The sequence below is a fragment of the Pterocles gutturalis genome, unplaced genomic scaffold (assembly GCF_000699245.1).
Source record: "Pterocles gutturalis isolate BGI_N339 unplaced genomic scaffold, ASM69924v1 scaffold7135, whole genome shotgun sequence".
NCBI lineage: Eukaryota > Metazoa > Chordata > Aves > Pterocliformes > Pteroclidae > Pterocles > Pterocles gutturalis.
In genome coordinates this window covers 16179-43124 of record NW_010143334.1, presented here as the reverse complement: position 1 = coordinate 43124, position 26946 = coordinate 16179, and the positions used below count along the sequence as shown (strand labels likewise).

General features: G+C 46.0%; 1 protein-coding gene across 1 annotated transcript in view; it reads right to left on the bottom strand.

Annotated features, from left to right (window-relative positions):
- Positions 1 to 4039: 4039 nt before the first annotated feature.
- Positions 4040 to 26946, bottom strand: part of CHD2 (chromodomain helicase DNA binding protein 2) — a 28818-nt gene continuing 5911 nt past the window's right edge. The window contains exons 8-34 of the mRNA XM_010084690.1: positions 26231 to 26355; positions 25387 to 25603; positions 24659 to 24748; positions 23652 to 23842; positions 22512 to 22700; positions 21843 to 22005; positions 21303 to 21455; positions 20736 to 20807; positions 19424 to 19573; positions 18689 to 18837; positions 18080 to 18176; positions 17245 to 17337; positions 16611 to 16784; positions 15522 to 15697; positions 14006 to 14047; positions 12864 to 13003; positions 11977 to 12118; positions 11687 to 11837; positions 10260 to 10382; positions 9820 to 9948; positions 8932 to 9072; positions 7618 to 7752; positions 5980 to 6158; positions 5508 to 5607; positions 5080 to 5296; positions 4488 to 4737; positions 4040 to 4373 (exon numbers count right to left, since the gene is read on the bottom strand). Coding sequence (XP_010082992.1) covers positions 4040 to 4373; positions 4488 to 4737; positions 5080 to 5296; positions 5508 to 5607; positions 5980 to 6158; positions 7618 to 7752; positions 8932 to 9072; positions 9820 to 9948; positions 10260 to 10382; positions 11687 to 11837; positions 11977 to 12118; positions 12864 to 13003; positions 14006 to 14047; positions 15522 to 15697; positions 16611 to 16784; positions 17245 to 17337; positions 18080 to 18176; positions 18689 to 18837; positions 19424 to 19573; positions 20736 to 20807; positions 21303 to 21455; positions 21843 to 22005; positions 22512 to 22700; positions 23652 to 23842; positions 24659 to 24748; positions 25387 to 25603; positions 26231 to 26355 — 4122 coding nt within the window. The remainder of the gene's footprint in view (positions 4374 to 4487; positions 4738 to 5079; positions 5297 to 5507; positions 5608 to 5979; positions 6159 to 7617; positions 7753 to 8931; positions 9073 to 9819; positions 9949 to 10259; positions 10383 to 11686; positions 11838 to 11976; positions 12119 to 12863; positions 13004 to 14005; positions 14048 to 15521; positions 15698 to 16610; positions 16785 to 17244; positions 17338 to 18079; positions 18177 to 18688; positions 18838 to 19423; positions 19574 to 20735; positions 20808 to 21302; positions 21456 to 21842; positions 22006 to 22511; positions 22701 to 23651; positions 23843 to 24658; positions 24749 to 25386; positions 25604 to 26230; positions 26356 to 26946) is intronic.

The window sequence follows — 26946 nt, the reverse complement described above, 5'->3', positions numbered from 1 at the left end:
ATAACTCAACTGTGAAATTTCACTCTTGGCTGAAACTTGGCTCAGCAGCAGAGAGGCTGGGAAGGGCTGGACCCAGTCACTACAGGTGGGAAAAACCCTTTTTACAATGAGCTCTTACAACTTGGGAGAAATGGCTTCAATCCCTGCACTGTGTCTTGCCCTGTGGGCCTCAGTGCGAACAGGTGGAAAGGAAAAACCAAACCAAAGCAGCTCCAAACCATCGCATCCCACCTGGGGAGCAGGGAGAGGCACGTCCTGCCCAGGAGGGTCTGGGGACAAAGCAGAGAACTCCACCAATGCGGCAGAAGCAGCACTTCTTCTACAGAAAGGGGAACCCTCCCTGGAAAGGGTAAAAAAGAAGTTTACACACCAGGAAAAGATCCAGGAAAGACAGAGGCTGGATAAACACATAAACACTGGTACCATCCTAGTGAAATCCTGGTGGAAAAGGGTGAGGACCTGCATGGCTTCTCCTGAAATTCCCATCCAAAGGGGTTTCCAAGTTCTATCACCCCAGACTGTGAAACTATGGGAAACAGCCAAGAAGAACACACTTATTCCTCCACAGTGAATATATCCATCGTGGCATGCCTGTGGCTGGCAGGAAAGGGTCCCGTGATCCCCGAAAATCCCCGGTTTTAAGCACTCACCCTGGGCTTCCACCAGACCTGCCAAGGGGCTGCAGGACCCCCCCCCCCCAGATACACCACGATGGCGCGGTTCTGAAAATCTCAGTAACACTTTTTAATATACAAGAATCAAAAGTACAGCAGTTTTACAATGTAGGAAAATTTAATACATACTATATAAACAACATATTTACATCAGAAATCACTAGGACAGTGGCATTTTTTCACAAATATAAATTAATATTAATTACTGTTTTTAGTCAACAGGTTTAAAAGTCCACATTTTTACAGTAAGAGTCCTTCACTCCCCAGAGGGGAGGCGGAGGTTGGGAGGAAACGGGTGAAAGCAGAATAGTATTTTTGTGTGGATCACTTAAACTGTTCACGTAAGGACTTCAGAGAGCTGTTAAGTATCCACTCTAGTTGGGCACCGCATTGCCTGTCCACAGCGGGTTTTGGTCTGCAGGACTTTCATCATGTGAATTCACAACTTTACACCATTTCCAAAGGGGTCAGGCTGAAAAACTTTTTTTTTTTTTTTTTTTTTTTTAATAAAAACCCAACAAGTTGCTACTTTTTCCTGCAAAGAGGCTAGAGGGAATTCCGCATCTGGTTTGGAAGGAAGAGCTGTACCAGACAGATGGTGACACAAACACCGCAGTGAAGTTTATGGCTGTGGACCTGTCCCCTCTGATCCCACTCACATCCAAGTGACAGGGTCTGGTTATGGTCCCTATGTTGAGGGGACATAAAATGCATGTGTGTGTGTGTGTGCGCGCTCAGGGAAGACTTTCTCCCAAAATCTAGTTCTCCAGCTTCATTAAAGCTAAACCCAGTGAAGACCCACCTACCATGAGTGAGCAAAACTATGTGACTTGCATATCAGGCCAATGTGACAGCAAGGACAGCTCTTCGGTGGATATGGGTAAAGCTTTTGCTGTTGCACAAGAAGGAAACCCCAACCAACCTCACACCTGGAACCTGGGATAAGCAGAGACGCCCACATCTGGACACAGAAAATGTCTCTTGCTGGGGCTCAAAGTTTTCCTGCACCAACCGTAACACTGGTCTGGCCAGTATTGCCTTTTGCTACAAGTGTATGGCACGAACTTTCCATCACCATAGCACCTCTTGGTGAACAAAAAGAGCAATTCTCTTTGCCCCTCTGAGGTTTCTTCCATTTTCACATTAAATGCTAATACCTCTGAAAAGAAAGGACCTCTTTGTGGAATACCACAGCAAGTGCCTGCAATCACAGCTTAGTGAGAAACGCCGCGGAAACACGCTGTCGCAACACCTCCCATCACCTCACCCGGCAACTCCAAGGGGGACTGTGGAAGACTTGCCTTCACCTCCTCCTGCACTGGTAAACACAAGCGTAACACTTTTTTGGGGGCAGTACGGTGCCCCTAAGGAAGCAAAACTGCCCTGCACTTGGTGGAAATCTTGCAAAATAAAAACAAAAGGGGAGCAAAAACACTTCCCGTGTGTCCCGTTAAAGCAGCAGGCTCAGAAAGGAGGGAGTGATGGCAGCAGATTTCAAGGGACGCAGCGCACGGAGGGGAGACATGGGGGTATTAGTGTCGGTTTGTGCGCGCCTGCCAAGGCACTGGCCGGAGGCGGGAAGCCAGCCCTGAACACCCATCTCCCCTCAGTGTTTCTGGAGAAAGGACATCACAGCTTATTAGGGTCAGATACTGGCATCTTAACAGGAGGCTCAGCTTGTGTTCCCCACAAAAAGAAGAGTCTGGAACAGTCTGCTCTTTAATACTGAGCTGCGGGAGATGACGCATCCCTGGACACCACGCTCTGGGCAGCCCAGCTGCTGGGAGAGCTCTGTGGTCTCCGGGGATGTGACTCTACAAACAAAGACCTAGGACATGAAAAAGAATCACCCAAGCTACTTCTGGCCAGCAATCTGTGCGCAACCCCTCTTACCACACTGCAGTCCAGGCTGGACACTGTCCTGCATCATATGCTGCGGCTCAAATACTTGGAGGAGTGTTAGCTCTGAAGTCCACTGAGCTGGGCTGCAGACCCCTCTTTCCCCCTCTGCCATGCTTGGCTCTTAAGACATTTGCTCCAGGGATTTTTAAGGACCCAGTCCTGAATTCCTCCTTCTCTCCCTGCTAACTGAGGTGCCAAGTCTCTGGGGTCATTTCCAGTTTAGATAGAGAGAAGGTCGTTCAGCACAGGTACTTTCAGCAATTCAGAGTCGCTGCCGACTGCTGGAACAGTGGCAGGAAGGTGACTCCCTGCAAGTGATTGCTGAACACTGATCACTCCACTGGATTCCTGTTTAACTCTGCTCTACCATCCTTTGGTTGCAGTAAAGGTTTGTGATCACTGTTTCAACGAAGCACAGAGAGAAATGACTTGCCCAAAGATCGAAGCACTTCAGTGGCAGGGAGATTAGGAGCTTCAGGACCCCCAGATGCCCAGAGCCACCTTTTGACCTTGCGGCTCCCAGACAGCATCTGTTAGTTCCTGGACCATCCAAGCTGCCCATGTTAGAAAGGAAGAAGAGTTTTGCTATGACTGAGCCCTGTCCAGCTGGGAATACTGTTCTCACCCCAATTTCTTTCCTACTGGTTAGAAGTGAACTAAGCCTTTGCTAAGGAAGTCTTTTTTTTTTTTTTTTTTTTTTTTTTTAAATCTATCCTGAAGTCCCTTGGAGTAAAGATTTGCCAGTTTTAGCCCCGAGATGGGAAGAGGATGCCCCATACCTCTTCTGTTGCAGGGAACACAATGGCACTCAAAGCAGAGCCAGTTTCTTGAAATGGATAAAGACATGAGAAATGATAATGTGGCCAGAAAAGCGATGAATTGTCACCAGCATGGCTCCAACTCCTTTGGAGTCACTCAGCAGGGATGTCGAGTCCCTCTGTCAGCCAAGCTTGGCTGCTGAGGGACTCCCCTGTCCCTCCTTGAATATACCCTCCCATTGCCCTATGCTGGTTACACACAAATCCCAGCCCAACCAGTTTATCCCCAATCCCAAAGCAGCATCTGTCACTTAACATCAAGTCCGAGCAGGCACACAGCCTTCTGCACAATCCTAAGCAGCGTCGATCTGCCTTCTCAGTTTGGGGAAACACTGGCTGGGAAAAATTCCCTTGGGTCCATCAAACTGGGGAAAACAAAAACAAAACAAAGAATGAGGCAGCAAGGTTGGTTCCAACGTTCAATGGTAGAAGAGGGGAAAGGACAAAAGGAATCCAAACCAGAACCAAGAACTAGGGAAAAAACTTCCTCCACATAATCCCCCAAAATCCTCCTTGACCCAGCAAGATGATAGCAGCATGTTCAGAGTTTCTGGTTGCTGGCTTGGATAAACCAGCTGCTGTTGCATCAAACCAATTATTCCAAACCAAGTATTTCAGACGTGCGCTTTCCCCCTCTCAGTCACTTTATGTTTTCCGAATGTTCCAGTTATAATCTGGATTGTTTTTCTGTTCTAATGACCTATCCAGAGGTGACCTGTGATCAAGAGGTGACTTGGAATCGTGGGGGGATTTCTGAGAGGGGGGAGAGCGAGGGTCCGACACTCCAGGGTGAGGTGGAGGGAGAGGCTGTTTGTAATCTCCCATTTTGTCTGTGTGGAAGGACCGGTAGTGGTCCGAAGGTCCTTGGCCATGGTATCCCATGGGTGGCCTGTGATCAGACATCCGTCGGAAATCCTGCTGGTGGTAGTTCTGAGGTCTGAACTCATCGGATCGTCGACGCTTGGAATCATGGTGGTGCCTGCAGTGAGAAAACAAATGCATGGAGATCAGTTCCCCAAGGAAAACCTGGCCACTGTGGCCAGACACATCGCTGCAAACTCCTCCCAGCCTTTCCGAGATGAAAACGAATTACCTGTCGTAATAATCTCGGTGGCCTCTGTGGTCTCGGTCACTGTTGTACTGTTCGTATGGCCTCTTGCGGGAGAGGTTATTTGGTCTGTAGTTCCCAGAGCTCCGGTGGGGCTCTCCACGAGATCGCCGATCCCCATAGTGGTGGTCCTTGTACCAGTGCTGCTCATACTGGTGATGCCGCTCCCCACCCCACATCTGGTTGCTGTTGCCACCATAGTTGAACTTTCGATCCCTCTGCCATTCTCCTCGGTCTGCAATGAGGAAAGCACCAGTAAGTGTCTTTCAGACTTTAGTTTAAGCCCATTATTCTGCTGAATTCTCAAAAAAATAGCAACTATTGCTGTGCCCCTTCAGCTTTCTCCTCCGTAAACTATGTGGGTCCAATTTTACTATTTAAATTTCTTTATCATTTTTCTAGCAAATTGTATTCTGTCTCATTTTTATACTTTTTTCATCACTGTATCATCATGTTTTCTAGTCCAGCAATAAGTACAATGATAATATATGTTCCATCCCATCAGAAGGATTTGTGTCCAAGAGCAAACAGCCATTAGGTTAGGAGGGATGGCTTCTCCTGGCTTGCCAACACTCACCTGTGTTGCTGAAATGTCTCTTGTTTGGATGGCCGTAGTTGTCACGTGGGTGCCCATGCATCTGCTGCTGGATGTGAGACGGAGGCAGGTGGATCTTCTGGGAATGAGGATTGTGAGGCACGTGAGACTGGGACATCACCGAATCGTGGCTGGAGCCTGAAGGCTCTGGGCGGAACGGCTTCTTCATGCTGGACATGTCCTCCTTCTTCTTCTGCTCCTGCAAGATGCAAGAGAGGGTTACAACTCAACTGCTCTTCCACCCAAAGATTCAGATTATGCAAGCAACGGTCTCGTCTGTCAGGCTCTGGATTTGTCTGGAGACTCCCCATGCTGTGGGGAGAGGCTGCATAAGAGGCAGAAAGTATTGACACTTCAAGTGCAACAAATTTTAAAGACAGCAACCAGAGGGAAGGCACTTCAGATCTCACCTCCTCTTCCTGTGATCTTTTCTTATGAGCCATCTTGTAGAGTTTGTGCAGTTTTCTGGCATCAAATTCTGTGAACTTTGACACAAATATCCATAGGTTCCTAGAAGGACATGAACATTTTCTGTTAAGTGCAAACTGCTTTCAAACCAACATCAAATCAGTTCTACCCTCTCTGGAGAACAGTCTCAACCCAGCTCAGGCAGGAGAGTTGGAACCAAGTTCTTCAAAGCAAAACAAAGAGGTCTGCACGGGTTTATCTAAACTAGCTCTGAAATCACTGTAAATGGAACCAGCACAACTTGCAGACAAAACACTCACCCGAGAGTGGTCACAGATCGAGTGGATTAGAAAACTCACGATTTCATGGGTTAAATAAGAGGCAAATGGCACTCATCCACATAAAACCCAGCAGCCTCTAACTATCATTTTTAAATATCATATACCAGCCAAAGAAAACAAAATGGTCCCTCACCTTCTCCATAGCTTGATATGATCCTGGTCACTGTAGGCTTTAAGGCACTCAGAGATGCGGTCCCCAATTTTTAGGAGGCAGTTACGTGTGTGCTCCAGCTGTTCTTGAACTGTCAGTCCCTTATCAGGCTTATCGAGTTGCTTCAGTGCTTTTTTCACTGGTCTCATCCTTTCCTTGCACTTGAAAAAGCAACAGAGAGCAGAAAGTGATTAATTTGGCACAGGGCTCTTCATTGTTCCCTTTTTATTCAGACAGAGCTGGAAGTTCATTAGCATGAGATATTAGCTTTATCTGACCATTAGGCAAGGAGAAATCAGCTACAAAAATAGCAATTTGCCAGATATGCTGCAGAAAATATTAAGGAAAAGACAAGAGTCTCCCCATCTCCACTGTCCCCCTTTTTAGAGGAACAGTTTGACTGCACACAGGCTGTGCTTGCATGATCCCACAGCAGGCAGAGAAGTGTAACCAAGCATTGACACGCTGAACCAACAGCCCCAGCTGAATGAATGCTTATTCAATAGCTTCCCTGTCCATCCTCATCTATGGTCGCTTTAATCTATCGCTTTTACCAAAACTGGAAAATGTGAGATGAAAGCACCATGTGCACATCAATACTGCACAGAGACAGTAAATCAGACAGGTTTCTACTGCCCGGCTGGACCTTTCATGCACCACAGAGGGAAAGTAAAAGAAAAAAACCTGACAAAAATAACACTGCAGGGAACACACAGATTTGAGTTTAGAGAACAGTTTTTAAAAAACTGATATTTCAGCATTCCCCTGCGCAAATCAGGCCAAGGAGAGTCTGCCATGACAGCTTTTACTAAAAGTCTGTCTTTACAACGAGCCTTGCGGGCATGATTGCTGCAAGAGTACTTACACAGCTAGGGAAGTGCTTACAGCTCACACAGTTCTGTACCTCCTACGGCCATACAAAGTTACCCCCAAAACTCTCCTGTATTTCCTCACCTGAAAGAGCCCCAATGGTTTCTACAGGAGAAAGATTGCTACGTAAGTCTGCAGGGTCTTCTGTAAGCCAGGGTTGTCAAATCACAGAATCACAGAATGGTTTGGGTTGGAAGGGAACTTAAAGATCATCAAGTTCCAACCCCCCTGCCATGGGCAGGGACACCCTCCACTAGCCCAGGTTGCTCAAAGCCTCATCCAGCCTGGCCTTCAACACCTCCAGGGATGGGGCATCCAGAGCTTCTCTGGGCAACCTGGGCCAGTAGTGGTGTGAACTTACCAGCCAAAGAAGAGACGTTCTGCATGCTCTATGGACACGCTGCCCTCTTCTGCCCTGGCTGGCAGAGGGGATAACATGCACACTCACGCAAAGCTGAATTTCAAAGAGGGTTATCTGAACCCTTGGCACAGTCCGATTTCTTGGTGAGAATCAGAAGCTGGAAGAGCTTTGAAGTTCTTCCAGTTGAAGTGCCATATCCAGCAGCCAGCTGGTAGGCACAGAGGAGGCTGCTGTACTCTCAGACTGGCCAGAGGAAATCACTGCGGGGCACTATGAGGGGCTCACACTCTAACACCGAAAGCACATCCGTGGATAACGTGCAAGCAAATCCTGTCTGCCGTGCTGGGCTCTTTGCCACTGACCTCCCATATCCCCAGGAAAATACTCACTATGCTGAATGTTTCTTGGTCCAGATCATCGTCCTCATCTTCTCCAATGGGGATCGGTTCACTTCCTGCTGTAATGTGGACGGGACCTTGCGATCTCTTCCCTTTACTTCCAGATTTGGCTTCACTGCTTTTAGGCTTTACAAGGACAAATTACAGAAATCACATGATGAGCCAGACTGTAGGATCCCAAGTGATCCAACTAACAACCTCCACACTATTGTTACTGGCAGTTGTTAAACCTCGGGCACTGCTCCTACAACTTTCCTCCCAAGATCTCAAACTGTTTAGCTGTATTGCCTCTATTTAGCTTTACATCATCCTCGAGGGAGCAGAGAGAAGTCAGATCCAACATTGTGGATGTGAATATGATACTCATACTCACGGAGAGAAAACCGACATTGAAGACTTGGAAGAGAGGTTAAGCTAAAGAATATATGTCCCTTGCAAAGGACAGAGCCTGATGTCTACGAGGATCTGCAACTTCATGGGATGTCTCTAGTCCCTAGACCCTCTGGAAAGCAACCTCATATCATGTAAATTAGTGTAAATTTTGACTTGTATGGCTTATCTGGAGTCAAAGAGTCAGTGTCATACCAAAAATCACCGGAAAGCAAACTTTCCCCTATATATGCAACAAAGCTTCTAGGTTTGCACTTATGACCTCAGTGTCAAAACACACTGGGCATGCAGTACATACCTGTTCCTTGGACAGGTACTACAGGTCATTATTACAGGAGCTTTTACCCACTTCCAATTTGAATCCAGCCTCAGGGCAGTTGTACCCAAAATTCAAGGGACATTTTAGTCCACAACATACCATTGATGTTGAAACACTCATTCTGGTGAGTCCTGAACAGTGACAAGGACAACTTAGAGTCCTGATGGTGTGGACAGTTGGGTTATTTGGGCAGAGTTTAAATTACAGGGGAATACAGACAAGGAGCTGCCAACCCTGTGATAAATCACAGCTGAACACAACTTTGATCTGAGCGCTCCAGGCTCCTTCCCCCTTTCTTCCTTACCATCAGCTATTTGGCCATACTGCTGTCACAGGGACAGCTGTACTTGAAAGGCAGTCTGACAAAATCTCTTCCTTTTTGCTCACATTCCATCAAGCTTTAGGATATATTGCCTTTTCTACTTTTTATTGCAATTCTTTACAATAAGAACTCAGGAGGGCTGAAAAAGTGATAATACCTCACCCCAAAATGCTTCATTGACATCTCTTCATAGAGGGCCCTTAATGAATCATATCTTGCCCTTTTGCTCAGGGACTTTCCTAACTCTTAAACTGCTCCTAAGAGTACCACATACCTTCTCTTTCTTTTCTTTTGTCTTTTTTTTCTCTTTATCACTTTCCTTTTCTTTCTTAGTCGTGGTCTGCTTTTCCTTGTTCTCTTTGTTCTCTTTCTTCTTCTGTTTCTTTTTCACTGGGCTCTTTTCCAAGCCATCCTCCTAGAAAATCAGTCACAGCACAAAGTTAGAGTCCCTCATCTCACATACACTTTCTTTTATAAAACTTACATCCTTGACACACAGACAATTCTTGAGGTCCATCCAAATTTGCCCTCACACCTCCTTAACCAGAGAGCAAGCCCCGTGCTGCAATCCACCCAACCCTTGACAAAAGGGTATAAAAAATAGACAAGCCCCAATCTGTAACTAGCTGGCAAACTGTAGATAAGCACTGTTTTCCTATGCCAGCTGCGCTCGAGAACACGCAGCCCCTAAGGTAGATACCGATCAGCACATGAACAAAAAGCCTTAGACTACAAGCCAAACCACTCAAAGACAGAAGGTTTTCTAAGCAAAAGCATGACCTTGGTAAACTCCAGCTTCACCACTGGCTGACGTACTGAAAAGGAGAAGGAAACAATTCTTCTTTCTCCTTTATAATGGCAACAGGCTTTGTCCTGAGACAACCTTTCCTCCAACTCAGTATGAGGATTTGTGTGGCCATTCTAGGATCCCCCCAAAACACTTAGAGCACTAACCTAAAAGAGTGGGTGGGAAAGGTCCTTCTTTCACCCTGACAGCTGTAGGTATGTTTTTGAGTTTGCCAATCTCCTGTGGGAATGCAATCTGTATCTCCCCCCTACTCCACAGGGCATTTGCTAGAAGTGCTCCTCAAGGTGAGGTTCTGCAGTAACAGCGTAGGCTCAAGGAAGCCTGGAAAAGCTGCTCTCCACCAAGCTGACTCACCTTGACTTCACCTTCTTCTGACTGGTTGTCTGAGTGCCGAGGAGAGGAGAGTTCATTCCCATGCTCGTCTTTGACTTTGGGAGCCTTGTTCTCTTTCTTTACTCGTGGTTTCCTCTTCTTTAGCTTGCCCTGGTGAAAACACAGAACAAGTCAGAGCAAGCAAATAGCTACAGCTGCTTCCCGAGGATATAACCCATCTCCTGAACATCTCACAAACAGCAGGGTGGCAGGAAGCCTGATGAGGCCGAGTCCTTCAGTAAGTGTAATAATTAATTACCTGTCCCTTACTAATTATCACTTCAGTATCACAATGCAATCAAACAGACAAGTCCATATTCTTTCACGTAGGTGATGTTCAGTGCCCTGGGAACACAGGCTGTCTCCCGCCATCAGCCAGCCACTCATGCTGAAACCCCCATAATCAAGCAGACACATCTCACCTCTTCCCCATCTTTCATGTTTTCTTTCTTGTCCAGATCTTTCTTCAGCAGTTTCAGCAGATAATCAACTCGGGTCTGGAGTTGTTTTCCCTGAGGTTTCTTATCTGTCTCAACAGGTAGGATCTTTGATAAAGAAGGAAAAAAAAAAATAGACCCACATGCATCTATCAAACCTTGACAAAAGACATACACACTAGCAACAGTCCTTCCAGGCCCAGCAAATGTTTGGAGATGCTGCACCTTCTGGGGGACCAAGAAGGTTCAAGAATTTCTTCCAGCCCCCCCACAGACTCTTCTCCCTGTCTAGCCAAAAGCAAAGCTTCTAGCAAGCATCCCTTCCCTCAGCCTTTTGCAGAAGTGAAAGGACCCCAAGGCAGCTCTCTACGTTCTCTACGATCTTTCTCATAAGTGTGCAAAAAGAAAAAAAAAAAAAACTTTGCAAACTATATTTGGGACATTGAGTTGCAAAACTGAGTCCACTCTCCTTGACACATCAGATTTGTTTGTGACAGCCTTGTCACAGCAGGCTGGTCCCCTTTGCTAACCTGAGACATTGCTGCAGCAGAATTTTTCGTGGAAAACAAGGCTGCCACTCTGTGGAGGGAGTATCTCAGCTTGCCAGCTAGGTTACCTTTGTACTTCAATGGAAACTGGGTGGCGTGTCTCAGGCAATTGCTTCCACTGTGAAATGATTTTCTGAACTTGATGTAGAAGGGGTTTCAGCCACAGTCTGATCTTTGCTAAAAACACTAGCAGGGATGTCAGGGGAATGCAGCATATTGGCAGCAACACTGGTGTAGGGAGTCCCGATGTTCCTTAGCCCTGTGTTGCAGTTTGTTCTCCTTCCATTGTGCTGACACAACGGATGGCGGCTTATTTTTAACCCGGATCACTTCAACATGGCCCTCACAAACAGTTCTTATGGGAATGACCGAGGAACAGAGGAACTAGATGGACGCTTTCCAGCTGGCTTTGCTGCCATAGCCAGTCATGTAACTACACCTTCAAAGCTAACACAGACCAGTCTTGACACAAGCAGTGTCAAATCTGTGAAAAATTATTTCTGCACAGAAATTCAGACTCAGCTTCTTATGAGAGGCTGAAGGAAATATCAACTCACAATTATGCAATGCACTCTCTATACTATGCATGTAACCACATATGTCAGCATTACCATTTTCTTCCTGCATCATTTCAGTGTGGTTCATATGGTACTGTTCAGAGAAAATTTACTGCCAATCAAATAACACACAACTCTGCTTTCCATCAAGCATGTAACATTCCATGGAGGTCACTGTTTTCCTCATTATTATTTATTATTATTTTTGGAGTGGTTACAAACATAAACATCTGTTTCTGGAGTAAATCAAACATGTTCTCTATGAACTGCAATGGACCCAATGCAAGCAACAAGCAAAGTAACTTACCTTATCAGATAATTTCAATTCCGGATCAGTTTTAATTAGCTCCCAGTTTCCATAACCATGCTCGTAAATTCCCACTAACAAGCGAGAATCTTCCTCCACTCCCCAGTCTACATCAAAATGGGCAGCTTTGACACGGCACGTCAGACGGTACCTGAAGGCATTTCAAACATGAGCTACTTTTAATGCAGTGAGGGGTAAAGCAAATCCATATATCTAAGGCTATTCTCTTTCCACTACAAAACGCAAATTCCCTGAGCCTCTTTCTGCATTGCCTACTTAGCCAAACTCACTTCTTCCTTTCCTCTGGGTCTGCAGGAATGGATTTATGCAGCATTTCAAACTCTTCTTCATGCTGGATGATGGATTTCACGTTGACTTGGACACCAGAAATCTTGATAGTAGGACCTCTTCTTTTTCCAGGTCCTTTCCCTGCTTAACAATAAAACACAGCAACTAAGAGAACTCTTACAGAAAGAAGAGTCTCTATAAAAATGTCTAGACACACAGAGATCAACACGTTGCCTACAATCTCTTATTTAAGCACTAGGCTGCCTGCTAAGGCAGGCCCAAAAAATAAGTTTTCTTTCACTAACTCACTTAGATCTACAATTCAAACACCCCTCAGTATCACTTTCATAAAAATATATCTAAGTATGCTGGAGCTGTTGCTTCAGTAGTTTTGTTCAGCTGCAACAGGGAGAGACCCAGTGGGAAATCCAGCCCAGACCCCTGTATCTCCAGATCAACAGCACAGACCAGCCATACAAAGAGTGGTGGATGATGCCAGCTCTAGCAAGTGCTAATTGTGGATCCAGCTTTACCATGGAGCACTCAGCATTAGTGATTCCCAGTCCCAGGAACAGTTAAAACATGATCTGCTTTGCCTTGTGACACAATATTAAGTAAGCTGATGACTTCAGCCTCTCACGAAACTCATGTTGAGCAGAAGCCAACAGACCCAAATGGCACTTTTCAGTCTGAGCAGAAGACTCAGGGGTTTCCCTCTGCTGGTGAGAGCTGCCTGGCAGAGATGAGATGGCTTAAGTGCATGTTTGTTCTTTGCTTTTAAGTCACAATGTAGCATGCCTCCTTGTCCAACAAGGGAACAGTTTTCTCATCAGCTCCATGGAGCACCCCAAAAAATATTATAACAGCAGCACACAACCCTCTTGCTTACCTTCACCTGGATTTTCTTTCAGCTGCTCCTCGTATTCTTGCATTGCTGACACACAGCTATTGTGGATGAGCTCCCCTAACCGTTTCAGATCAGCCACAGACTTATCCACCAGCTCAGCATCCCGGGCAATACACTCTAACCTGGGAAAGGGGAAAAAGAACAGCAAGTTTTGTATTTGATATGGCATATCTCCTCCCAGTCACTTCCTGAGCAATTGTTTCATAGCTTTTAGTAGTCAATGCTGTATATGTATGATGGATGAAAACTACAGGAGTCAAGTTCACACAGGGCACAACACAGTTTTAGTCTTTTTTTTAGGTCTAACAACTGCAGAACAGTGCAGATGCATAACTAATCCAATCCTTCGGATTTTTCAGAACTAAAGCAAAGGTGAGAACTGTCTATCTTGGGCACAACAGGCACCCTCTGTGCCTGTCCAGTGTGCTTTCATGCCTTCCCAATTCCATATTAACTCCATTTGCTGGTCCAAAGCTGCCATCTGCTATCCCTTTTGCCTGGCTGATGTTAGTAACATCAAGGCCTGTGCGCAAGCCTGGTGTTTCACAACAGAAGAGTACAACCAGCTGAAAAAACAGTCATTTCTCATACAATACATGCACATGCGCCCATTTCCCTTCCTCCATCACTTGTGCTGGGGCACAGCACTCGTGCAGGGCTCTGCAAACCCACACTTGAGCACAGCGTGTGCTTCCACCCACTTCCCATCATGAGGGATACAGCAGCAAGAAAAAGATGCTCCAAATTCAGTCTTGAAACTCATATGCATAGAGAAGCTTGGCAAGCATTTTGGGTAGCGTTTGCTCTTCAAGCAGCTGCTCCCTCTCCTTTCTAGGCAGAAGGGAAATGCCCCAAGGGCCAGACCCTGCCAGCAGGATGATGCTGTGTACAGCCCGGCGCCACAACTGCTCGAGCTGCTTTTTGGCCAGCATTCATCACTCCCATCAACTGAGACATGAGGGACTGCTATGGCAGCACTTGGGATACCGATCACACGACAGCGAAGCTTTGTGCTGTCTGCGGAGGTTGTGTCAAACACCCGCAGCAATGTGTGTATGGATGTGCTTAGAAACAAAACGTCCCCCTGTGATAACCCTCTGGAACAGGGCCAGGTTGGGACTTACCGTTCAAGAGGCAGTCCAAATTTCTTGTAAGCCTTGATAAACCTAAGCAAAAAAAAAAAAAAAAAGAACAATAAATTAAACCAACTGCCATAAAAAGTGGGTCCAATATCACAATCACACTTGAATGTATTAATTACAGCCTGACACGTTATCAACCTTGCATTCCACACTGATTAGCTAAGGATCAATCAGCTCTGGGAAGCCTAATCCATTAGCCCCCCTAAAGTTCTGTGACCTCGGCTAGAGAAGAACACGACATTGTTATGAATGTTGGATGTCTGACAGAAGAGGAAAAAAAAGAGGAAGGTTATAACTGTACTGTAAAAAAAATAAATTGAAAGAAAGCATTGGCTCACACCATGTTGGTAATTATTAACTTCATTTTTCCAATGAGAAAAGAGGCATTAAATCAATGTCACTAGTAATTTTAATACTCAGGCTATATGTGTAACAATCCATCACAGAAGAGCCAAATGTGGTGCAATCTATCACAGAGGTTTGCAGACAAGGATTGTTATTTATTTTTGCATTTTATTTTTATTGTGAAAATCACTGCCATGGCTAACACACAACTTTAGGGCAAGAGTCAGACACTGTTACTCCAACTGAACAGTGCCTTGTGCTGGGAGTAGACCCAATGGCTTCAACTACAGATTATTTTCAAAATGAGTTATTTTTTTTCCCCTTCTTTTTTTCATCTTGTGCTCTTTCAGTCTCTTTCTGCTACATCACAGTAACCTAAATGGCTGCTATAGTTCACATACAATGCCTCCTTCCTTCTCTATGGTTTCAGGCTGGATATGGGGCAGCTACCACAATCTGAAAAATCTGACCATCTCCTGACATCAACTCGGAGACGGAGAGTCAAGTAAAACTCACAGCCCCCTCTTTTCCACCTTTTGCTGAACATCTGGGCAGAGCCATAAGACAAAGATCTTTGGGAAAGGCTCAAGAGTTAGAAGACATGAGAAGAAAATAATGTTCTGGAATTCAGCCCCCGGCTGACTTCAGGGACACTGTGCAGAAGAGGATACACAACTGCTGGGATCAGCTGGACCAGCGCTTCTCATGGGGTTATTCTGCTAGAGCCTGCCTTTCACTTAAGCTTAAATCATCAGGACTACTGCCAGAAAAACACCAGGAAGGCCAGAGTCCTTGGCTTTTCCATCTCTGTATCTCATGGTATTTAAGACCTCATGTATAACATGGAATTAGCTCAATCCACTTGCCCCAGGAAGGGCAGTTACAACAAGGATTAATTTTAGGAAGATACCAGCTTCACTGCTGCCTGACTAAAGACAATCCAGTCCATTTTGCACACACCTGAATGTTGAGATCATCAGCTGGGAGCAAACCAAATTATAAAAAGGTGCAGAAGCTGGTCCAGTGAACCAGTTCCACATAAACCAGTGACATGCTTACAGTTGAACACCTCCTGGATTAATCTGGGGTTTTCTCCACCTGCATGGGATTTCTATATTTGTTTTCTGAACTGTCTCTGGTACTCAGCACTGACCTCCTGATTTCAGCATCAGTAAATCCTTCCACAGTATCTTTTCTAACACTCCGAGGACGCCCCCTGCGCTTTGGTCTCTTCTCGTCATCGGTATCGTCAGTCTCACTTTCAGATCCAGACGATCTCTGAAGCCTTCTCTTAGTTTCTGCATCTGATTCACTGTCATTTGTCTGAGCCTGTATGTACCAGAAAAACAGCAGTACAGTTAACAACTGCTAATCTGCCAACCTTTTCTGTCCCTCCCATGCACTGGCACTATTTCACGTTCAGACTGTGAAACATCAGCATCTCTTCCTGAAGATGCAGAAGCCCATGTAAGCAACCCAGAGAGGCCGCACCCTCTTGCAGTTTCCAGATAGCTAAGGCTCTGGTGGTCATCCTCCCCTTAGAACCTTCTAGCCAGCAGTTTCACAATTGCATTTTGATTTACTAAGGTATAAGATAAATTAAAACACCTAGATTACTGTGGTTTTGTGCCACAGTCCCTTAGGCTGTTTTGAAAACTAGGACACCTCAGAAATGAATCTGTAATCATCTGACAGAAATTATCCTTCTCTCTACTTTTCACTTCAGTGTTTTTCCCCAGCTCATCACATAGAACAGTTCATAAACCCTTAAAGTCCCACATCCCAGAAGAGTTTCCTTGCACAGTTTGCTTTCTGTTGGATTGGGGTAGATCCCATCACCTTGGGAAGATGCCATCTCTTTTGCCTGCAAGAGCCACATTTAGACAAGAGCAGCCCAGGGAGATAGAAAGTCCAAAGAAAAGAAACAGGCAGAAAATGACATACACTGCAGTAAAATCTGCTTTATGGAGTTGGATATTTTGCCTTGTGCTCACTACAGGTTCTTTTCATTATGTCTGCTAAGACAAGTCGTACCAAATCCAATACGCGCCCTCACACTGCATTACAAACCATGGGCCCAATGCATGATGCCAACAAGAGGTCAATGTGCTACCTCTGTGCTTTCCTACTAACCAACTTTGGAGGAGGGAAAGAAGCACTCAGATAGCAAGAAGGCTTCCCTCGAGTACTGCCTTTGCCAGCTCTTAACTCCAGCCTCTCAGCTCCTTGAGGTAGGCTGTACCTTTTTAGTCGAGCTCCGGATTCGAGGCAGCATGTAGATTTCCTCCAATTCTTTCTGCCTTTCTTCCTCCTCCACCTTCTTCCTCTGCTCCTCTGGAATGATATCGTCCCAGTCCTTCTGGGACCGCTCATCCAGCTCTGTCTCTTCCTCCTCCATGGTTGCAAAGTTGGCCACCTTTTATAAGCAAAGAAACACTTTTAACAATTCCCTCCCTTGGCAGGAATACCCCATAGCTGTCTGCTAATCCTCAACTCCTTTCCCATAGGAATTTTGCCAACATTTCCATAACTACTTTATAATTGATCCTTATGTCACTACATTTCTGGTTCTTTGCCACGTCTTTGGGCTAACGGCTTTTGAGGAAGTACGTGCAGTTTAAGAAGTACTGCTGAGCCTCTGTAAGTTATTGGGTTTGTTTCCAAATTTGGTAAATTCTGCATTTTATTCACAGCATTCAAAACCACTTATTTGAAACAAAATTAATACATATCTCCCCAGCTAGCTACCAAACTGCTTGGTACAGGTCACCTCTCACCGGGTCTGATTTGTTCTGTTTGTTACTGACCTTACCACCATGGCAAGACGTGGGGAGCCTCATTCCCACACCCCACTACAAAGCCTGGGGGGTCCATACCTTGAACTGGGAGAGGAGCTCGTCAGTGGCACTGGTGGACACTTCATTCTCTCGTGTTTCAGCCAGACGCAAAATCTCATCAATGTCCATCTCCTACCAGTCAGAAAGAAAGAGCGATAAAGCAGAGGGTGCCGAGCACAGCAGGAAATAAGGGGCTTTGAGAGCAGACCCGTGGGGTGCAATAGCTAAATACGCACTGTGCTGATATGAGCTAAATAAAGTGCAAATATCTGCAGGGTGTCATCACCGAGGGCAGGGATGAACTATCTCAAGCGGTACAAAAGAGTATAAATAAGGGTGATAGGACAGAAGAAAAAGAACAGCAGGGAAAATTTCCAGACAGTGAGACCTATTAACTGTGGGCTGTTTCCCTCAGGGAAAGCTCTGCTACTCGGGCCATTAAGGGAATTGGTCAAAGCACTCGATACTAAACTGTCAAGCAACGCTCTGCCGGGCAGGAGAGAGCAACCTATCCGACTTCACTGTGCTAACTCCTGCCTCTATGAGAACAACCAAAAAAGGATGCTCAGAAGTGCTCAGAGGAGGCAGGGAGAGCAGCTTTCAGCAGGCTGTGCTATAACTAGCTAATGAATCCTCATGAGCCAAGGGACTCTTGGTGACCATACCCTAACTCAACCCCCGGCAACAAGGCTCTCCTTAACCCCCTCCCAACCCCAGAGCTCTCTTTCTTCAGCTTCTCTGGACTCATGCATGCCCTGTTCACCAACCTGCTCTCATGCACAGACAAAATACAAAGAGGGAGCAAACACATACAACCCCCCATATGGACCTGCAGAGGACTACAAACAGCTCTGTGATTTCAATTTCAACCTACCTGAGGCTCTGACTCTTCCCCTTCAAGCTCCTTGAAGAGATCTTCAGCTCCAAACTTCAGAATAGCTGTCAGCTCCTCTTTGTTGAAAGGATTTGAGCTGCAAGAATGAATGAGAGGAAAATACGTTTTGAGCTGTTAAGTCGGTATTGCTACAGCACAAAACCATAACAAAGTTTTTCCTAATTAAAGCAAGAAGTAAGTTTTCTACCCAGCACTATAAAAAGCCTTTTTATTCAGTCCCTCATCTCTTTCCTGCTCTAGCACGGACAACTCTGTAAAAGGAACAACCTCCATCTCCTGGGGGAGAAAGGGGAGCATCTGCTGAACCACAGCTCTTCCACCACCAGGATACCTCAGACCAGGATGATCTTTGGGAGGAATACAGAAGGAAAAACAGGTAATGCATCAAAACCAGTTTCTGATTTCTGGCCATTTTTATCCTATGTGTCCAAATTCAAGGTTGTATAAGCCAAATCAGTGGATGCTCCTATTATTTATTAGCCTTTTGCCCTATATCCTATCAAACAAATATTGTGAGATACCAGCAGGTGAAGCTGGTTCCGCCAGACACTGTACCAGACATCTCTGCCTCCCAACACAATCACTTACTTGGATCGCCCAGAGTTGTTGTCCAGAACAGTCCGGCCAGTGGTGTCCATACGCTGGATCACCAAATGATCCAGCACCATTTTCTTCTTGGCCCTCTCAATGATCTCTTCCTCTACCGTACCCTTTGTGACCAGGCGGTAAATATTCACCTAAAGGGCAAGAAGAGAACAGAGCTATTTCGTGGACCTGAACACGCTCTGCTGACACAGCGATGCATCCCTCAGTGGTTTTGCAGGAGACTAGTCTGCTGACATGGTCTCTTCATGCCCAGATGTGTCCTTTTAGAACAAAAACCATCACATACTTTTTATCTCTCAGAGGGATCATCTAAAATCAGGCTGGTTAACACAGATCTGGCAGCCTGACTAAGCACAGAGCAAAAATCTTCTGAAACAATCACTCTAAATCCAAATTAGCATCAAACTTTTCACATATCTAACAAAACCCTAGTAAAGGTGGATGTTCTACTTTCCAAGTTTTTCAGGGCAAGAAAGAAGAGAGTCCACTAAGCTAAGAAGTGTGATGCGAAGCCAACAGAAAGACCTGGCATCTGGAAAATTTGGGCTCATTTTTTGTTTCCTGGCTTTTAAATGAGCTTCCCTTGGGTTGGCAGTACTCTCTGGAGTCAGGACTGGGGCCAAAAGACCATCTTTTCAGAAGCTTTGGTGAGGTGGCAGCCCATTTAGATGCACACACTGAAGCCACAGAGAAAATGACCCAGGTAGCTCTTCTGACCTGCTTCTTTTGTCCGATGCGGTGAGCCCGAGCCTGAGCCTGAAGATCATTTTGGGGATTCCAGTCCGAGTCAAAGATAACAACAGTATCAGCAGAGGCTAAATTAATTCCCAGCCCTCCAGCTCGTGTTGACAACAAGAAACAGAAGTCCTGGGGGAAAGAAAAAAGCATCTGTGAGTTAGCCAGACTGTACCTGCGGACATAAAACAGCAGTGGTGACTTCAAAACTATGCATGGAAACAGAGGGAGGGCTCTGTTTAACTTGTGCTTCTTAAGAAAGCAGAAAAAGAATTTCCTTCCCACACACCCTGCTCATGCAGGATAAATAGCACTGGTCTTTAGGACAAGGCACAAAGTGAAGCGGTGCTGGCAGGGATGAAAGCTGTGCATGCATTGTTATGGGAGAACAACGCAAACAGCTCAGAGGAAGGGCACCTTGGAGTGGTTTCTGAAGGTCAGACCATGCTGCTCACCAGACTCCTACAAAAGCAGCAGGCAAACACGTGCTTTTCGTTGCTTTAAAGCCTGCTGGGGGTGAGATCAGCAACTGACAGACTGTTCGAGTCACTGCCCAAGGGCACAGGGTGCCAGGTTAGAGCCGGGATGTCTGAGCCCCCACAGATGTCCCCAGGAGAGGGGAAAGGGCAGCTTCTTTTTTTCCCACCACGGTTTCCTTCTCACTTTTATTTGTTAACTTTCCCATGACCATGAAGCACCTAACTGTCTCCTGTGTCAGCCAAGAATCCCCCTCCATTCCAAGCTTCTGGAGTGAGGAAAGGTATTTCTCACGGCTGGGCTGACTGTGGCACAAAACAAGTGCCTTGCACCCATCACTGTGAGTCAGCAAGCCCAAACGAGAGGCTCAAGTTGTCCTCTCCTATTACACTGGAGACTTTCACCTCCAACACCAGACTCCACTGGCCGCTGACACTTAAAATCCCCCCCCTTTTGCCTCTGCCATTTCATATCCAAAAACATCCTCAGACTGGAGGAATCATTTAGCAACTGTCTCGTTCCCCAAACCATGAGGAGAGAATTGCTAAATTCTGTCTCTTCTCAGCCTCTTTGAAACTTTCTGGAGATGTGACATGCAGCCCTGTTCTTTGGATGTGGAAGATATTTAAAAAGCAACACGGCTAGTTGCAAAACCTGCTGTATCTGTGTCTTTAGAAGTATCTGGGGTCCTGTAAAAAGAAATGAACGGAACTAATCCCCTCTTGGCAGTCACAACCCTGCAGCTCAGCCATAAACGCCCACTGCTCGGGCAGCCCACCCGGACCCTCCTGAGGCTGGGCAAACCCAGCTGCGGTACCTCAGAGCCGTCAGCGTTGAAGTGGTCCAGCGCCTGCTTTCGAATCTCCCCTTTGATTGAGCCGTCCAAGCGCTGGAAAAATCAACAATAATGATGAAAGAGAGAAGGTAAAGGAGCCCTGAGGAACTGCTGCACCCAAGTTCTGGGAGCTCTACAGCCCCCTTCCCTGCCTGGAGCATTTAATCTTTAAAAATAACCACCAATTAAAAATAACTGCGCTGCCTTAGCCCGCTGTGTTGTGAGGGTGGTGGGGCAGGGGGAGGAATAAGCTCAGGCAAGAGTCACAGAGCGGGTGACACTGCAGCTCCCGTTACAGGCTCCCAGCCAAGCTCTCTGCATTTGCTATCCTCGGGGTTTATCACCGGACACAGCCCAAAGCACGGGCCTGTCAGAGGAGGTGTTTTGCAGAGATGGGGCTGCACTGAAATGAAGGGACATCCCCACTACAGCTTGCAATCCCAGGCACCAGCCTCTGCGAAACTCAGTGGCTCCCATTGCCCAGGATCCCTCTGCATTTTCTTGAATTTTCAAGTGAACCCCACTGTTTTCCCTGTTGACATTTCTCACCTGAAAAGGGTAGTGTTTGATAGTCAGGTACTCTGCCAGGATGTCCAGCATCCTCACCATCTGGGAGAAGATCAGCACTCTGTTGCCTCTCTCCCGCAGCCTGGTCAGCAGCTTGTCCAAGAGAATTAGCTTTCCACTGCTCCTGATCAGAGACTGAAGAAGTAACCGTCATTCCAGCTGATGCTTTCCAACCTTACCCTTATTTACACTACACAGAAACATGCAGAGATCTGGTTCTTCTGGGGTCATGCTTCTCCCACATATCTCTAATCAAATCATCTGGATTTACACAGCAGAGGCCACACACAAAATGAATCATACAAACTAGATCTTATATTGCATGCACCTCCCACTCCAGACGGCCACAAAACATTGCCTACACTGGAAGGGGAGGGCAGGAGGTTCAGTGCCTCATCTGTGAGGACCATTTCTAATGGAGAAGCAGCAGAAACTAAAGCTTCACCAGATCTTATTTTGGTGAGAGGACAGGAGAAAGGCGAAAGCGAAGAAAAAACAATGGTAACCAAAGACACTGCCCACCTGCAGGGTCTCAATGCCATTCTCTCTCTCATTTTCCTCGGGAGGTTTGATAAGGTAGCAGTGGTTGCAACACTTTTTCAATTCCATCACAATGTTCAGGAAACCAGATGTGCTCCCCCTCGTTCCCTTTGAAAGAGCTTTGTAGTTTCTTGTCAAAATCCACCTGCAGGCAGGAAAATGAAAAGTCCAGGTCATTTCACAGTGCAGAACAGGCATGCTAGAGTCTTGGAAGAACAAAACCTTCAGGGACATCTTGATCAGGCATCAGCCTACTTCCCTCCCTCCATCTCTCTTCACTTCTATAGGATACTGCTGTCTCCTCACTAGAAACCCTGACCTTACTTTCCTATTAAGTTTAATATCAAACCACACCACAATTTTGTGGGGAGCTTTACTCCCCCAGGAAAGACATAGCCTCTGACCTGCAAAGCTGGCCAGCTGAATTGTAACACTCTAGAAGAGCATCTCCAGTGGTCCGGAGATGCCTTTTCAGAAGGAAAGTTACCAACGACCCCACCTGAGATTCCTACTGGGAAGCTCCTGGTACTACAGGCAATGGCTGTCCCATTGCATTCTGAAGGACACAGTACACTGAAACACATTCCCAAGGCACATAGAAAGATGTGCCCATTTCTACTGGCACTCCCAGTAACATAATAAGTGACTCACTTGTAATACTGTTTCTGCAAAGCAGACATTTCCACACGGAGGATCTGCTCCACTTTGGCTGGCAAAGATTTCTCCACATCCTTCTTCACTCTACGTAGGAGAAATGGCTCCAGAACTTTGTGAAGGCTCTGGTAGCCATTCTCTCTACCTTTCCCGTGATCCTCTTCAAAATCCTCCCAGAACTCAAACCTAGCAACAGAAACGAGGAGCAAAGAAGGGTCAGAATACTTCTTGTCTTAGAAGACAGAAGATCATCAATTTAATGGAGACACAATGGAGGATAAAAGGTTCACTCTGCTCGGGCTACTTAACCACACTGGTGGCAAAGCTAGAAGCGCTCTGGGCTTAGGTGCCTTCCTAACCTCTTCTCTTTGACCTCCACACTGACTCCCCACACTCAAAATCCCAAGTTTTCCAGTATTCTGCTCTGCTGTCTCCTGTTGGCATTTACCTGGCCAGAAGTTTCTGAGCTTTCCACAGTGCCCTCCCCTAGGCAGGGCTTTGACAACTGGACTATGTTTTACACTGCTCTGAAGGCTCTTTTGGATTGCTGCTACCTCCAACAGCTCCTTTGAAATGTGGAGATCAGCTCTTCTCCTCCCCTTGGGAGACCTCAAACCTTTCCTTCACTCTTTCTTTGAGACAACAAAAAGAATTTGGGGAACAGCTCTTTTTTCCAGTCAAACATCATTTTAGTGAGTTTTGGGGAGTGCTTGTCTTAGCCGTAGCAATGCACATAGCCCACTTTGTTTTAAAGAAAACAAAACATTTGTTATAATGTGGCCATGCGAACAATCAGCTTGACAACACCATCCTTTAGCAACACTCCCAGAGACTGCCATGAAGTGGTTGGCAAGAGGTATGTACTGAAAGCCTCAGAAATGGTTGAGATGATTGCTTAAGACAAGTTTAGCTTTTTAGAGATGGCTCCAAGACAGCACAGAGATTTGAAAGGCGTGTATTAGGTTTCCCCATTCAATTTGTTGCCAGAAATACTAATGTGTTAGTCATTTAACCTCTGATTTTTCCCTCAAATGTTTGTTCCCCTTTCATTGCTCTAACTCCATTGATTTATAATTCAGGGATTTCTGACACTCTGTACTCCCTCAAGTCTATTTGATAGACAAGACGAGGACTTACTTCTCTGGCATGATGAAATGCAGGAGGGACCAGAGCTCTTTGAGTGAATTTTGAAGCGGGGTGCCGGTGATCAGCAGCCTGTGGTTGGACTTGAAATCAATCAACGTTTTGTACAGCAGAGAGTCATCATTTTTCAACCGATGGGCTTCATCCACGCCTAGAAAGGCCCAGTTAATACTTCCCAAAACAGCCTGGAGGAAAATAAGAAAAAAAACTGGCCCTAAGGAGATGCTGGGTCAGACAAGCCCCACCACCGTGCACATGCCTCTCTCTTCATGGCCAGATCTGCAGCGTATGCTTTCCAGGGTGTCCTGCCCAGCCCTGGTGCTGGTCCCATCACCAAAGAAGCTGGGCTCACAAGAGTTTCTTGTTAACAAAATCTTGGCAGCAAGATGCCTATGCTAGCTTTGCGTCCCCAGAAAGGAAAGTTGAAAAATAGCCATGCTGCACAGTGCTCCTGCCACATCTGAAGTTTCTTTCAGCAAGTATACCTATTTTAAAGCACCCTTGCTTTATGCAGAAAGTACAGATCTCCCCCCAGCCCCTTAATCCTCCTTTTGTCCATGGCCCTGGGGCCCTACTGTAGCAGCAGCAGGAGAGCAAACAAACAAGCCTATAAAGTTAAGGTAACCTGAGAGTTTTGATTTTAATTTTTTTTATTAGTATTATGTTTCTTGTTTTCTGCTAGGACTCACTGATGCCCTGAGAGGGCTGATGAGCATTTCCTAAACAGGCAGATTTCTCCTAAGTGTAAAAATCCAGATACTGTTAGCCCTGTGGCCAGTGGTTCAGTGTAATGTTTTGTCCTCTTCAAAAGCCTAAATTAAACTAGGTAAAATCAAGCTACTGCCCCACCTGATGTCTTACAATTATAAAGAATGACGCAACTGCCACAGTACAAGAGTGAAGACACTGCAGTGGGTGAAACCCACGAATTGGGGGCTAGCTTCCCCCTTTGCAAGTGAGAGAAAGTCTAAATAAAAAAAATTCCTGAGGCCGTTACCCACCTTATCCTTGAGGAGGATCTCGTATGTTGTGATAAGTGCGTTGAATTTCAACCTTTTAGACTGAGAGTGGATCCACTCATATTCACGTATCTGTGAGAGGAGACAAATGTTAACTTCGACCAATGTTACTGACAGGAAAGAGTTAACAATTGTTATTTTAGTGTAGCTATAGCCAGAGACTCCAACCAAGTCCAAACCCCCGTTGTTCAAGGTGCCATTTGATGAGCTCAGGGTGCCCAAGGGGCAGCTCGTTTTAGTGTGCACATGGTTCAACTGCCCTTGCACAGGCAACAAAATAAGACCAAAACAACTTGCTATTGTGACATTACCCCTCATCTGCCAAAGGAATGCATCCTCTCACTAGTGACACCACCAGACTCACAACATTTGTGTGCTCCGCTGCCTGAATAATTCAGAACACAGGACGGAGGCACTGCCATACTCCCTACTGCAGCATGTTTCAGCCCAGTGCTGTAGTGGTTTCCAGGCCCTCTGAGGGAAGCCAGCACTCCTGTGCTCACTCTAAGAGGGGAAATAAGGTAGAAAAGTCCCTGCAGCAGTGGAATATAGCCAAGCACTCAGCTACATGAGCTCCAGCTGCTTCCAGTCCTGCCAGTACCATCCATCAGCTTCTCTGGCAGAACGTATGTCACCTGTCACACAGAAGCTGCTGCTTTGCTCCCAGCATTCCTACCCAGCCCCACACCTTTTGCTTTCTGATTACCCACCATGTTCCTGCTCATGAGGTCTCCGATGTAAACCACCACATTGATCTCAGGTGCCCACACTTCAAACTCTCTCTGCCACGAGGTGAGGGTCGAGAGGGGCACCACCACCAGGAAAGGGCCATACAGCTGGTGCTGGTGGAAGAGGTATGACAGGAATGATATCGTCTGAATTGTCTTGCCCAGGCCCATTTCATCAGCCAGGATCACGCTATTGTTCCTGAAAAGAGAGAGAACAAACAGAAATCCTGTTTGAGTGCATGTTTCTGCCACTACTAATTTACTGTGCACCAGGATGAGTAGCAATCCTCGACAGGGACAGAAAGGGGGCAGTGCAAAAACATTTATCTGAGTGCTTCCAAGTGGATCTCACAGATGTGCAGACTATACATGGAACAATAACTTGCAAAAAGGGAACAACTATGATTACTCCAAACTGGCATGCAAGGACAAAGGGAGAGAGGAGTCAGTGGCCTTAATTTTAGAAGGACGTTTCTCAAAGACTTCAACAAGCGCACAAGCATGCCGAGGCAGAAACCTTTTTTTCAGTTAGGGCAATGGAAAATTAGGGCTGATATGCACCAGGCTCATACAGCAGCCAAATACAGCATGTGAACAGGCCCAGACAGGGAACATGCTTTTTGTTTTCACACAAAGTTTCTTAAGTTGATGCTCTAGATAGTTCCTGCTTGCAGTGTCTGCAGTGTAGCTGGGCATGATAACATTTGAAATCCTTCAAGCTGCAGGATCAGGACAGGTAAAAACCTCACTTGAAAACAAGAGAGCCAGATCCTACTGGGACAAAGATAAGGAGACAAAATGAACATCACATAGCATCTGTACATACTTGCACCACGAGTGAGCCAGCCAGTTGAGGCCCTCCAGCTGGTAATCGCGCAGCTCCAGGTTCTCACTGCCAATGTAAGAAGGCTGCTTCTTCAAGGCAACAAACCTCGGTCTCTGCTTCAATACCTGGAAAAGAAGATGCTGTAAGCCCTCTGAAGAAAAAGACAAACTAAGGTTGAAAATTCAGCAATGAATGTATATCTGTTCATTGGTTAAAGTCTGTCCATATTTTCTTAGCCAGTGCTTATGTCTGCAGTTCTGCAGTGTTATGTTTTGCCTGATGTCCTCTGGTTCGGGTGACCAGGGCTGAGAGTCCCCCCAAGAGTGCGGTAAGCTGTACATAATGCACACGAGATGGAACAAGCTCCACTTTCTTTTTTGTCCTCTTGGTTTTTTCTCCCATTATCTCTGTCCCTCTCCTCCACTACATCAGCATCTTGCAGGTCTTCTCTTTTCCCAGGTGTGCTGTTTTTATATCCAACTGATATTAAAACTTTGCATTTCTGCTGCAGCTCCTTCCAAGAAGGAAGCACTTTGTAGGATTAGCTAAGCCTTCCACTCCCCATGGGGACATAACATTCTCACTGTGTACAGAGTAAATGAAACTGTAAAATGAAAAAAGGGGGTTCACATCTCTCCCTAAAGTACAATACAAGAACAGCAAACCACCATTCAAACACTGGTGGGAAGATGGGAAAACATTCTTTGACATTTATC